Source organism: Phoca vitulina, unplaced genomic scaffold, assembly GCF_004348235.1.
Source record: "Phoca vitulina isolate PV1807 unplaced genomic scaffold, GSC_HSeal_1.0 scaffold19, whole genome shotgun sequence".
Classification (NCBI taxonomy): domain Eukaryota; kingdom Metazoa; phylum Chordata; class Mammalia; order Carnivora; family Phocidae; genus Phoca; species Phoca vitulina.
This window is the reverse complement of record NW_022589722.1, coordinates 23,191,264-23,204,887: the sequence shown is the minus strand read 5'-3', so window position 1 is coordinate 23,204,887 and position 13,624 is coordinate 23,191,264. Positions and strand designations below refer to the sequence as shown.

Genomic DNA, 13,624 nt, shown 5'->3' with positions numbered 1-13,624 from the left:
TCTGCCTATACCAACAGCTTCAAAAGGGGTCTGTGAACGCCTTTTGCGAACCGTAAAGCTCTTACAAACGTCAGGTGTTATTAAGATGATCAGGAATGCGATAATAATCATGATTAAAGTCTTTCAGAACTGGGGAGAGCCGTGTAGTGGTGGCTTCATTCCCGGACCTTCCAAGTCGAGGTCCCCTTCCTTCTGCGGGAAGGGGAGCAGGCAAAGAGCCCTCTTCCACAGAGCTCCTCTTTCCTCGGCTGGAACCAGCGCTGCCACCTGGGCGAACTCGGGTCACAGCTTCGCAAGACTAACCCTCCCCGGCCCTTGGACCTCTCAAGCCCCGCCCGCCCTGGGCTGTGGCCCCGCCCTTAAAGCGCAGACTCCGCCTCCTCCGCGCGGGCCGGCACTCCAGCAGCGCGGCGCCTCCAGGACAAGCCCTCGCCCGGGCCGGAGATTCCCGAACTCCCCCGATCTCTTCCCGGCCTCCCTCGGACGCCCGGAGCGGAGGAGGCGGAGATTGCCGAGGGGCGCTGGCCCCTCCCCCGCCGCCCCCGCCCCGCCACAGCCTCCCGCGCGGGCTGGAGTCCCAGATCCCGGTCCCTCCCTCCTCCTTTCTCTCCGCCCGCCTTCCCGGTGCTGCCACAGTGGCGGGTCGGAGGCTCCCGGCCAGTCAGCTCGTTCCGGCCCCGAGCCCCTCCTCCCCCCCAAACAAACAGCCCTCCCCACGCCTCGGGAGCCCGGACCGCCCCCTTCCTCCCTCGGCCCGGCGTGTGGCGAGGGACAGTGTGAAGGAGCGAGCGCGGGCCGGCGGGCGAGCTCCGTGAGTGCGAGAGGCGGGGCGCGCGGCGGGCCGGGCCGGGGTCGCGTGTGCGCGTGGGGGCGCGAGCGAGTGCCCGTCGCGACCCGCCGGCCGCCGCGAGCGAGCCGCCGGCGAGCGACGAGCGGCCACCGCCAGCCGCCGAGGGGCGCCGGGCCCGCGCGCGCGCACGCACGCACGCACGCGGGGGCGGGGGCAGGCGCGCGCCCGCCTGTCGCGACAGTCGGGGCCGAGGCCCAGGGGGAGGTGGCCTGTCGCGGGTCGCCCGGCTCCCGGAGGCGAGGGGGGCGCGGGCGGATGGCGGAAGGCGCCCAGCCGCAGCAGCCGCCTCAGCTCGGGCCCGGCGCCGCTGCCCGGGGGATGAAGCGGGAGTCGGAGCTGGAGCTGCCGGTGCCCGGAGGGGGAGGAGACGGAGCCGAGCCCGGCCTGAGCAAGCGGCCGCGCACCGAGGAGGCGGTGGCCGACGGCGGCGGCGGGATGCAGGTGACCGCGCGGGACGGCGCCCCGTTACGGCGGGGGTGCGGCGCGGGGGCCGCGAGGGCGGCGGGGGCCGGGAGGAGGAGGGCCTCTGGGGGTCCTGGCTTGGAGGTGGGAGGGGGCCGGTCGGGGCCTGGTTGGGAAGGTGGGGCGGGCTTCCCCGGCTTGGAGGCGAAGGGTGCAGGAGGAGCCCGGTGTGCCCAAGAGGGTCCCGATTCCTGAGGGGGCGGGGGTCCCGACGCGTGAATAGGTTTTGGGGGGGAAATCGAACATGTTTGAGGTGGATTCCATTTCTTCAGACCCTTCCTTAGTTCCTTGGGGTGGAGTGGAAGCCGGCAGATCCTGGGTCTGTTGCCCAGAGAGCTGCTGCACTGAGTCGAGGACTTGGGGGGGGGGGGTAGTGGTGGGAAACCTCCCAAGAAGGAGTACCTTTCTGGCAGCTCTAGACACACGCGGGGATGGGGAAGGGGAGCGGCATTATAAAGGAGGGGAGTGAAAAGCGAGAAAACTCCTCGAGAGCCCAAAGGGGATGTGGCTTCGCTTGTGGGTTCAATCGGTTACACAAGGAGTGTGGGAAGTACCAGGAGTTCGGTAGTGGTGTGGGGACACCGTGGTGCTCGGTCTCATTAACTTTGTGGAGCATGCTAATGAGTCTGGAGAGAGACCCAGGACATGCCCCTCCTTACTTTGCCAGTTGCTTCTTACACGGCCGAGGATATCGACCCGCTCTTTAACGTCCTGGGGTATAAAAGACAATTTGTAGGGCTGTTGGGAGACTGGATTCTGAGTTGTGGACTCAAGGATAAGCTGGTTGATTTGGGTAGGGAAGGGGAAAGGTAGTGATGATGTCACTTGGCTTTGTAGTTTGAAGAAGAGCTGAAACCTTCGGACCTTTTAGGATTTGGTCTCTGTTCAGAAAATAGTTGCTGTGAAATGGTGGAGCTCACATATCAGCAATTGTTAAGAGACCTGCCTAATTCTCTTAGAATCATAGAATGTTAGAGATAGAAGGGACCAGAGACATCATCTTTTCCAGGGGTTCTTCATCTGGATAGACCTGGAAGATTCTTTTTTTTTTTTTTTTTAAATATTTTATTTATTTATTTGACAGAGTGAGATGCAGCGAGAGAGGGAACACAAGCAAGGGGAGTGGGAGAGGGAGAAGCAGGCTTCCCGCGGAGCAGGGAGCCTGACACGGGGCTCGATCCCAGGACCCTGGGATCATGACCTGAGCCGAAGGCAGACGCTTAACAGCTGAGCCACCCAGGGGCCCCTAGACCTGGAAGATTCTTATGTTGAATAGTTTACATGCACTTTTTGCTGGTGGGGGGGGAAGTCAGTAGTTTTTGTCTTTGTGGGTTTTTCTTTTTGTTTTGTTTTGTTTTTTGGAGGGGATTCAAGTCTCAAAATGTTTTAACCACCACCTTTTAGAGATGGGGGCTCAAAAGTCCAGAGAAGACTAGTGACTTGCCTAAGGCCACCCAGTTAGCTGGTAGCAAAACTAGAACTAGAAGCCTAGTCTTCTAATTCCTATTCCTGTGCTCTCTCCATTACACCACTCTTGGAAATCCCTGCAGTGCTAAAAGACTTCCTGTGCTCTGCTCCCAGCTTTTCAAGGCTCTGCCTGACTTCCTGTGTTAGAGACTGAGCTGTATTTAAGCGTGGCATATTTGCTGTGTGCTTATGGGTCTCCTTTGCAGAGGCCGCTCAGTTACTTGTGTTGATTTGGGTAAAGTGACCCTCTTGCTGTTTATTTTTGAATTCTTTTGTTTTGTTTGCCTGCTTTTGTTCTCCATCAGAACTCTTGTCAGGCAGAGGGATTGTGAGGAGTAAAAGCTCAGGGCCATGGAAAAAATATTGAGGAACATGGGGAGACTTGAGGTGATGTGGGTTAACATTGGCTGATCAGAAGAGGTAACTGGATGTGGGTGCTGGTGAGCACTGTCTGCTTGGTGTGTGTGTGTAAATCTGTGTATGTTTTTGTATTCATTCATTGTTTCTGTCAATCACGGTTAACAGACACCCCCCTCCCTCTCCTCTCCTTTCCTCCTGGGGCCCATTATTTGCTGGTTGCCTTCAAATTGGCTAAGGATAGTAGTATTTGGAAACAGAGCAGTGTATAGGGACTTTGGAGTATGCAGAGGAAGGAGTGCATGAGGCCCCTTGGGTACAAATGGGCAACTTAGAACTATCCCACAGAGAATCTTTTTCTCACTCTGTGTATTTGTGGATCTTTATTTATTTTTCAGGTTATGCATTCTCATTGCTGTAGTTCTGACACAACATGTCACACAGGTATTCAAATCATCATTGATCTAGCCCCGTGCCTTCAACTAGCTGTATGCTTCTGGGAAAATCCCTTCTTTTGGGGGCCTCTGTTTCCTTAGTTGTAAAATAAAGGGTTTGTACAGGATGATTTCTGAATCATCTTCTAAAAAATATATTGAGTTCCCTGACCTTAAGGTGCTTGGTGTTTCCAGTCTGGGTGGAGAGACAAAAATGGGTGAAAAATTAAAAAAAGAGCACGCACGTGTGTATGTGTGGTTTTGTGAGTGTGTGTAAGTTCCAGAGGAACAGCAGCAGAGATACCATGGGGTGGATGCATGTCACAAGTCATTGCATAATTTAGAGCCAAAGTATGCTGAGGATTTGTGCCAGTGGGTCCAGAAGAAGGAGATGGTCATTCCTGCTGAAATGGTCAAGGAAGGCTTAATGGGAAGGTTGAAATTTGAGGCAATATCTGAGTAAAGGAGAAGTAATATTCCTGAAAAGATGAAATTTAACACTGGGTGACTCACACTTCTAGTACTTTGCTATATTATTCTGATAATAATGGTAGGATATTTAATATTCATTTAACTAATGTTTATTGAGCAGCTGCTATGTGCCAGGCTCTGTTTTAGGGCCTAGGAGACATGGCAATAAACAAAGACTCTGCTCTCATGTAACTAATAATCTCATGGAAAGAGACAGTAAAGAAATCAACAACTGCTGTTAGGGGGTGGTAAGTACCAAGGAGAAAAATAAAGCAGGGAGAGGGATGGAGAGTGAAGATGGTTAGGAAAGGCCTTTCTGATGGGTTACCTTAGAATGAAGTGAAGGAGGGAATAGACCATTCAGATATCTGAGGGAAAGGGGTTCAGGTGGAGGAACTGTGGGTGCAGGGGCATTGAGAAAGAAGTGCACTTGATGTGTTTGAGGACAAGAGGCCAGTGGGGCTGGAGCAGAAGGAGCAGGGGAGAGGCAGTCTTAGGAGATGATCATGGCTGTGTAGAAATGCCTATAGGCCCTATGCAAATAGGCACTTAAAAAATCTGGAGTAGCCAACCTTTTTGGTATAAGCGTTGGTCTTAAAGCACATGTTTTTTGTTTTTTTTTCTTATAGCTTAACACAAATGGAGTTTTTCTGAGGTCATAGCTCCTTCTAGGAAGCCTTCGCTGACAACTTCGTTCACACCAGTCAGACTCTCCTCTGGCCTCCTCTTATATTGATGCTTAATTATGCGTCAACTTGTGTTGTTCCTTGTTTTATTCTTGTTTCCCTAGTGAGACTGTAAGCTTCTAGAAGACGAACTATATTTTCTTTGTTCTATCCTTTGTAATACCTAACAGTTTTAGGTACATAGTAAATGCTCAATGCCTGTGAAGTTGAAATTTACTTTTCACAAATGATTAAGGGATGGAAAAAATCATGAAATTCGGGGGTGAGAGTTTGTTTATGAAATTCTTCAATCTTCTGTGTGTCAAAGGATTAACCTTTTTTACAGAAAGAAGTCCTTTACTGGGGTTAATTTCCCAAGGCTGCTTACTAAATGGAACTACAACTCGAAGCTGTAGATTCCAAAGCTGAACCCTGTTGAGTTACAGCCAGGAAGCTTTTGGAGTAAATCATTACTTCCCAAAGCAGGGCAGAGAGGACATGAGAGAGTCTGTGGTGCTTATGTTATAATCCTTTGGCTAAGAAGGAACCATGGGGGGGAGAGAGGAAGGATCGTGCCTTTCAAGGGCAGTATCCACACGCCTTATGTGGACAGAAGAGGGGTTAGCACAGCCCTGAAAACAGTATAGAAATAGAGAACCCTGAGCGGGGGAGGAGGGAAGAGACAGATTCAACCTGAAAATTGAAATATGATTTGAGAAATGTAGTTAGTTGTTAAAGAGGGTGCTGGGAATACTGTACTCTAACCTGGTGAAAAGTTAAATGAGTTACATCTATAGGTATGGGGGGTTCATTTCACTGTAGGCAAGTCTGATCTGTGTGAAACTTGGGCTTTATAAAAGATACTGGGAAGTGAATTCTTTTGGTCAGCTCTTCTAGTGAATATAAACAATTTGATGATCAAAAATTCAGTTTTTGTGTGATTTTCTAGGAACTTAGCTGCTGTATAAATAAGGGAAAGTGCACCTTAATTATTACTTCTAGCTTTCAGCAAAATTCTTTATGGCAGTGAAATGTTGGTATGTGATTATTATATGGCCAGCTAACTGCTTCTGACCATCGAGTCATAAATCCAGTTTAGTTAAGTGGGTTCAGCAGTTGTTATTCTGGTAGTAGGAAAGCTTTCTTTCTGGTCTTAGGGCAGAGGTTCCAGGTAGCCTGTGATTTCTATGTGTATGCTTCATTTCTTGTAATAGTTTATCTTCCCATTTGCTTGTTTCTTTCCCACTAGGTGGATATCTCTGTGGATTCTCGTTCGGGTGTTTGGTGCTGATGCTGAACATGGTGCTACCATTTGAGTAGAGCTATAAAAATAATGTGCTTTCCTTCCAAGTAATTTCATGAACGATGTCTCACAAAAATTATTGAATTTTTCATTTCTACTTGTCTTAGTCTCCTCGAGCACCATAACAAAATACCAAAGACTGGGTGGCTTAAACAACAGAAATTTATTTCTCACAATTCTGGAGGCTTGAAGTCCTAAGATCAAGGTGCTGGCAGATTTGGTGTCTGCTGAGGGGTTCTCTTCCTGGCTTCTCACATGGCCTTTTCTGGGTGTATGCTCCTGGATGGAGAGAGATCTCTCTCTTCCTCTTCTTAGAAGGGTACTAATCCCATCATGGGGGTCCCACCCTTATGACCTACACTAAACCTCATCACCTCCCAAAGGCCCCCCTTCCAAATACCATCACCCTGTGGGCTAGGGCTTCAACATATTAATTTTGTGGGGACACAGACATTCAGCCTATAATACTACCAGAGCTTTAAATATTGTAGATGGAGAAACTGAGGCACAGTCACCTTAAAAATTACTGATTTTTTTTCAAGCCTCACAAGGAAAGCCTGTGAATGTAACACTTGGAATGTCTTTGAGAAGGAGAAGGACAGACAGATCTGAATTCGAAGTAGGACTATTCTTTAGGGTGACTCATGAGACTAGCCTGAGTTGAATTTGTCTCCCAACTCCCTCTTCCATTTTCTAGCCACCTTGTCATGTTTTTCTCTCTCACACTGACATGTGAACACAACAGAAACTAACTAGAGATTTAACTTTCATTTTGGTATAAAACAGACTGGTGCAGACAGGCCTCAAGATTACAGGATTGGGGAGAAAGACACTCACTCCACTACTTCGTGTAAACAAGAATGTTACCAGCGCAGCTCCAGTTTGGCATCTCTCAGGTCGTCAGTTTGATGCCAGGCTTTCATAATTTGTAGAAACAGTAAAGACAGTCATTTTAGTGAATGGCTTTGCTTGAATTTTTGTTGATATGCATTTGTAGAGCATAGTAAACGCCTTTATTCTGGTGCCTATGTGCTCTCCCTCCCAAAGACCGAAGGGAAGAGTGTCAGGGACGATGGGAAGGAAATGGCAGTAATTGGATGAGTGGACAGATGGAGTAAGGGACGGCGAGTGCACTTGGTGTTTTAGGTGGCCCCTAGGAGTATTGGATTTCTTATTCTTCTCCCCTACAGCCCCGATACAAGCAGGCAGCTTACATGGCTAAGGTTTCATTATCTAATCCATCACAGATCAGCTTGAATAAACCCATTGGCTGGCACTGATCTAGTTAGGAGGGTAGTGCAAAGCTGCTTGAGCCAGGATTGGGGCAAATCGGATCAGAACTGCCATGTGAATCTTGGACATATTTCTGTAATTTGGGTGGGTAAAGTTGTTTGGGAAATCACTTGAGAGAGAGAGAGAGAGAGAATGAGCAATCAGCCATGAGTTTTTTCAGATGTTGTCATAGGGACTCTGAGGGGAAAGTGTATGGAAGATTTGATACATTTCTCTGGAGTATAGCCAGGTTGCTTTGATTATTTGAGTCTGAATATTTTTGGGTCACCAATGCTCAGTTGTAATCTTTTTAGTAGCATTTGGAGATCCCAGTTGTGATCACTTAATTATGACTGTTCTGAGTGAACCCTTGATCTGAGACTGTACGTTATGGGTCCCCTCTTAGTTTTTAAAGGGGAGATATTGTTGTTGTTACTATTATTACGGTCAACCTTAATGTATATAATTATGTTTGATATCCGTGTATACTTGAAGAATGGGGTAGTGAAAGAAACACTATTTAGATTTTCTCATTTTGGGTTTGACTCCTGGCTCTTCCACTTAGCCGATGAATAACCTTTGGTAGAATGTCAAACATCTGAGCTCCTGATTACACATCTGTGAACTGGGAGAATTAATACATACTCTAATGAGCTGCCCTAATGAGTAACTGAGATGATTTAAAGTGTCTATCATGGAGCCCAGGAGTAACTGTATTCCTTGCCTCCCTTATAACCTGCTGTACAGCACTCTGTGAGTTCCTGCTTACTGCTTGATCAGCATGGAGTGGTTAATGCGTTTCCGATTGATTAAGTGTCAGAGTTAGGGACTACTAGAGATGAGCAGTGTGTTGAACTGAATTTGCTCGGCATCTGGGTGGAGGAGGTGAATGGGCTTTCTAGTTAGAGGAGGAGGAGGAAGAGGAGAGGTTTACTTCTTTGCTAAGCACTAAAAGAGCTAGTGAGTTATCACAATGCCTGCATTGAGCATGTGGACTTTTCATGGAAGCTGTGGGATCTCCACTGGGAGTGGGTGTGACAGATGCACTGGCCGTTCGGGTGGTACCCAGGATGCAGGAGTGGTGAAAATGTCGGTTGTGTTTCAAATGTTACAAGGTTTGCTAGTTAAATATATTACATCAAATAGATGGCACTTTTTGCTCTCATTCTGGTTTGTGGAAATTGAGCTGGGATGCCTTTGTCTCTTGTGGTCCCTCTCCAGTCTTCAAACCTCCCTGCAGACTACGAAGAGTCACCTACCTAAAAGAGTTTAATTTTTAAAAACACTTGATAGTTTGTCTTTGACTTCCAGATAAAGTCCATTCTCTTGCTTGGCCTCCTTCTGGCCTGACTTCAGCCTATCTTTGTAGCCTCATCGAATTTTCTGCAGTCCACCTCTTAGTCCGTGGTACGGAGCTTCTAGTTTCCTGAGCATGCTGTGCCATGCGGGCTCATTCATACCTTTGTGCTTTTGTTTCTGTTTTTTTCTACCCGAAATTCCTGCCTCAGCATCTCTCTCTCTCTCACCTGTAAGGCTCAATCTTTAAGAATCATTTGGGGTACTGACTCCTCCTGGATGCCTTTTGTGTCTGCTCCCGTCCCTCCCACATCCTGCCGGTTTCTAAAACAGGGTGTCCATAGCTCTGTTTTAGCACATTTTGCTTTACCATTTGTTCAGATGTCTGCCCCTCCACCCCTACCCAGACTGTGAGATCGAGGGATCCTTTGGGATCCCTAGGATTTAGCACTGTGCCTGCGCCCCAGTAGTCAAGAAACTATGATTCTTGTTGAATTGAACTTTGTCTTTCTGCTCCTCAGTAGGGCCTGCAGATGGCTTTAATTGTTTCTCCAGATTTTCCCTGGGGGGTCTGGCTCTTGGTCTGCTTTCCAGCTCATGTGAAGACTGGGTGTTGTGGGATTTGTGAATGGTACCTGATCTTTCCATTGATATCAGGGTTAAAGGTGAGAAAAGGGTCTTTAAAAACAGAAGCGGGGGTGGAATTTAACTGCTGAATGTGTTGGGTGGGCATGGCAACCTAATGTTTAGTTTCCTGTGCTCAGATATTAATTGAGTGCACGTGTGTATGTGTAAAAAGCGCCTTTGTGATGGTGTGGTTAAGGAAAAGAGAGGAACCACACAAGTAAGGGGCAATTAGAGCTAACCTGTTCCAGTTCATTGGAGCAGTCTGTTGATCTGTCTTTTACAGTGCTGCTGAGAGATTCTGGAGTGTTGCAGTTCGGAGATATTACCACCATTTGGGACTAAGCCCATTTGATCAACTGTGGACCTTAACCTTTCCCTTCTCAACCAATGAATTTCATAAGCTATTATAGCTTCTTTTGTGGGTACAGGAAAAATACCAACTGAGACACCTCACAAAATGCATGTTGTTTTCCAGATCACTCATTGGATGTGCTTGAAAATGAGGAAACTTGATAGAGTTCTTTTACACCGCAACCGTGGAAATAGATTCATAGATGTATTTTACAGAAATTCTCTCCCCTGTCCCTTGTTCTCCCGCCTCCTTCCCGCTCAGCTTCTGATTTGTGCTGCTATATAATCCTTGCCTGTTCTCTAACCTCAAGATTTCCCTGACTACTTTAGTTGGGGCCCCTTTACAGGCAACCAGGTATACTTTGTAATGCCTCTGGCTTTTCGGGTTCTGAATGAATAAAGCAGGTTCTAAGAAGGGAATGAGCGCGAGAGCAGCCAGTAAATACCACTTCCTTCTGACGTGTCCTGCACGTACGTGGCATCTAGAAATTTCAGCTGAGGATATGGGACACATGATAAATACTGCTTATGAAGTAGATGACAATTTTGAATTGCTAAATGATAATAGTTGAGTAACTGCTTAGAAACCCATTTTCCCAAGGGTGGAAACAGCCTTTGAAGTTTAGACTTCCCGTAATACTTGGGTGTGTTCAACCATAATACTTGGGTTTTTAGGGACCTAAGTCCTCAGATAATACCTTGGTATGTGGGATTTTTTCCCATGTGAAGGCTGGTTCCTTGGTTTCTCCTTTGCTGAGGAAAAGAGATTTTGCACCAAGTATTGGATATTTTATTCCAGGCACATGTGGTTTCTGAGGAAGCATACTGTTTATTTTTCTTTTTGGCTGAATCGATTTTGTCATATCCTAATCGTAAATATCACAGCAAGGCATGATTTATCATGAAGGATGGGCAGGGTTGCTGTGGGACTCTCAGCGGTGGGGTTTTGCATGGGCGGGGCCAGAAACTGTCCTAGTGGAACTAGAGGCAGTGCAGACCTGGTTGGGGGCACTCTGGGGTTTGAGTGTGGGCTCCAGCTACTGCTTGAGTTGGAACACTTTGGGAACAGAGGATCATGGGAAGTTCTTCCATTTGCCTTATTTTGAGCAGCTTTTTCCTCTGCACATTGGCAGCTGTTTGGAGGAGGGGCGTTAATTGCTGTCAGCCAGAACGATTTCCCAAAACAAACCTATATGGATTTCATTTAGGGACTTATTTCAGGGGTATGTGGTTTGTCCTGAGTCAGGAGGACTTTGGTTCCATTTTCCTGGAAGTTGGTGGGCTTCCATGAGCCTGCTCTATTTATCTTGGACTGTTAGGCAAGTAGAAAAGCAGCTGCCTAGTTAGCCCTTGTTGCGTGGAGCTTAGTTTCGTAGGTCATCCTCTCTGGGGGAGTTTTATACAGTTACATTTACAGCCTTAAGTTTTCTTTTCCTTTTTTTTTCCTTCTGCAGTTCAGTACCCACAAAAATTCTGAGGAGGGTGGGTGGGTCATAATTTTGGGCTAAAAAAATAATTTTGGGTAAAAAGCAGGAATTGTTTAGCTTCCTCTCCTCTTTTCTTACTCCCCCCCATCCTGTGCAAAAGAGTCTGCAAATGAGGTCGCTTATCCCCTATTCAGACTGTCTTGTCCCCTAATGTGCTGAATATGTGGCTTTGACAGCTTTCACCTGCTCTTTCTTGGTTTCCAGGGGATGGGATTGTAGGATTGTGCGATTTCAAAGCAAAACCTGGCAAAATTGGAAGACGTTTTGTGGTGGCTCCCAGCATCCACAAAGCTTAACTCATTGGTTTGCACCTCATACAAACTTGCAGGAACACTGTCCCTGTCAATAGCTGGCACAATGGGTTGGAGGACTTTGTTGGAACTTCAGGAAGTCCCCACAATGGCTGCCTCTCATGGTGGGAGTTTTGGCAAGGCTTACGGGAGTTGGTAGGGCTTGTTTTGAAAGCACGCGTCTGGTCTTCCTGCTGTGTCTCTGTGAGAGAGGCAGGGGCAGACTTGTTCGAAGAACAGGGAGAGGTGCTACGTGGCTGTCACTGATGCAGGGCCATTTGATATATGTCGGCCCTGCCATCCTGACCTGCTTGGTTTACTGTGTGTTCTGTGTGTTGTGTTCCTACTTGAAGCCATAGTCTGACTCGTGACTTTGAATAAGCTGATTTGGCTAATTTGGTATCATCTCAGACTTTGAAGTGATGCTGGTCATATTTAAAAGGTCCGTGTGGGGGCTTAGAAGTTACTGTTTCTGTTGGCAGCCCCCTCCCCCTCCCCAGCTGCTGCTCATATGCATTATAGACACATTTTTTTGGTCTCTCTACTTGGTGTTACAGTTCTCTAGCTGCTTGTTGTGATTCCAAATAGATCTTTTTGCTGCAACATTTTGGCTTTGATCTGGCTGTGTTTTACAGTGTTGGAAATCAATTGGTTAATTTTGGCATTTTGTATATATATAGCAGAAGTCTTTCAGAAAGGTGCTTATCACGGACCATTAGTGATTTTTGTCAGCTGTGTAAAAATGCTGTGATTAACAGATACCCATGTATCTGTGTGTATGTGCAGTTTTCCTTTATGCTTACTTTGCATTTCTGTTTCTAGGAGTAGTTTGGAGTAAGTGTTATCCTTTGCTTTTTAATCCTGGGAAGCCTATTTCAGGAAACCTTGTGTTTGATTTTCTTGGGCTTTTGTGGGAATCATTTACCCTTACTGGATTTGAGCTTCACTATGAATTGTTTTTTTTCAGTGTTAGTTTTAGGCAAATAGTAAATACTTGTTTGGTTTAATAGTATCCCAGAGTTTGAAGAAACCTAAACAATTTGTCAGCCATACTTCAGTTAAAAAAAAAGTATCAATTCCGATACAAGAGAAAAGCCTGACTGGCCCAGCATCCTGTTTTAGGCGAGGAAATTGTGTAATTCAGTGTCCCAAACTGTTTTCCATTGATTGCTCTTTGAGAAATGGGAATAGGTGTCATTCTGCTGAGAAAAGAAAAATCAAATAACTTTGGAATAAAGTTAAACAAAATTTGAACTATCACATTTTACTTTTCATAAGCAGATGCAACTCTGAATTTATAAAAATGTATTTAGTGAAGCGTCTGGTTCCCCAAGTGCTCCGTACCCCTTCACTAAACAACTAACCCCCATTGTTTATTTCTTGTGTTATCCTCTCCTTTTTTTCCCACACAGACCCTAGCAAACTCTCTGCATGCCTTTGCACACTGCTATTTTCAATGACTATATCAGAAGTTAATTTTTATTTTTTAAGATTTTTAAAAAAGTTATTTTTATTTTTATTTTTTTAAGATTTTTTTATTTTTAAGTAATCTCTACACCCAACGTGGGGCTCCTTGAACTCACAACCTTGAGATCAACAGTTGCATGCCGTACTGACAGAGCCAGCCAGGCATCCCAAGGTTATTATTATTTTTTAATGTAACAAGGTCTACTAATGTTTTCAGGAATGGGTTCTGGTGTGTGTGTGTGTGTGTGTGTGTGTGTGTGTGTGTGTGGCACCCTGGCTTAGAAAAGTTTTTCCCACTCCAAGATTATAAAAAATAGAATGGGCTTCCAGACAGAGCTGAGTTGGAGCCTTAGCTTTTCCATATCACAGTTGTATGATCTTGGCTAAGTTATTTAACCTTTCTAAGCCTCAGCTTCTTCCCTTGTAAAATATATAGTGTAAGAATTAAAAGAGATGATGGGCGCCTGGGTGGCTCAGATGGTTAAGCGTCTGCCTTCGGCTCAGGTCATGATCTCAGGGTCCTGGGATCGAGTCCCACATCGGGCTCCCTGCTCCTTGGGAGCCTGCTTCTCCCTCTGCTTCTCTCTCTCTGTCTCTAATGAATAAATAAATAAAATCTTTAAAAAAAAAAAAAAAAAAAAGAATTAAAAGAGATGATGTATATAATGTGCTTATTCAGGGCCTGACACATAATAGGTGTTCAATATGTAATAGCTATTTTTTATTATAATTACCAAGCCTTATTTTCATGTACCCCGATTGTTTTTTTTCTTAAAGATTTATTTTTTTTTTAGAGAGAGAGAGAGAGAGCATGGCGGGGAAAGG

At 46.3% G+C, this 13,624-nt stretch overlaps 1 protein-coding gene across 16 annotated transcripts in view; it reads left to right on the top strand.

Moving 5' to 3' along the window:
* The first annotated feature begins 1,025 nt into the window (after positions 1-1,025).
* RBFOX2 (RNA binding fox-1 homolog 2) overlaps positions 1,026-13,624 on the top strand; it is a 283,835-nt gene continuing 271,236 nt past the window's right edge. For all 16 annotated transcript variants that reach the window (XR_004300910.1, XR_004300909.1, XM_032416262.1 and 13 more), the window contains exon 1: positions 1,026-1,291. Coding sequence is in view for 14 of the 16 variants with exons in the window: in XM_032416262.1 (XP_032272153.1) it covers positions 1,106-1,291 (186 nt within the window). In the remaining 2 variants the exon portion in view is untranslated. The remainder of the gene's footprint in view (positions 1,292-13,624) is intronic.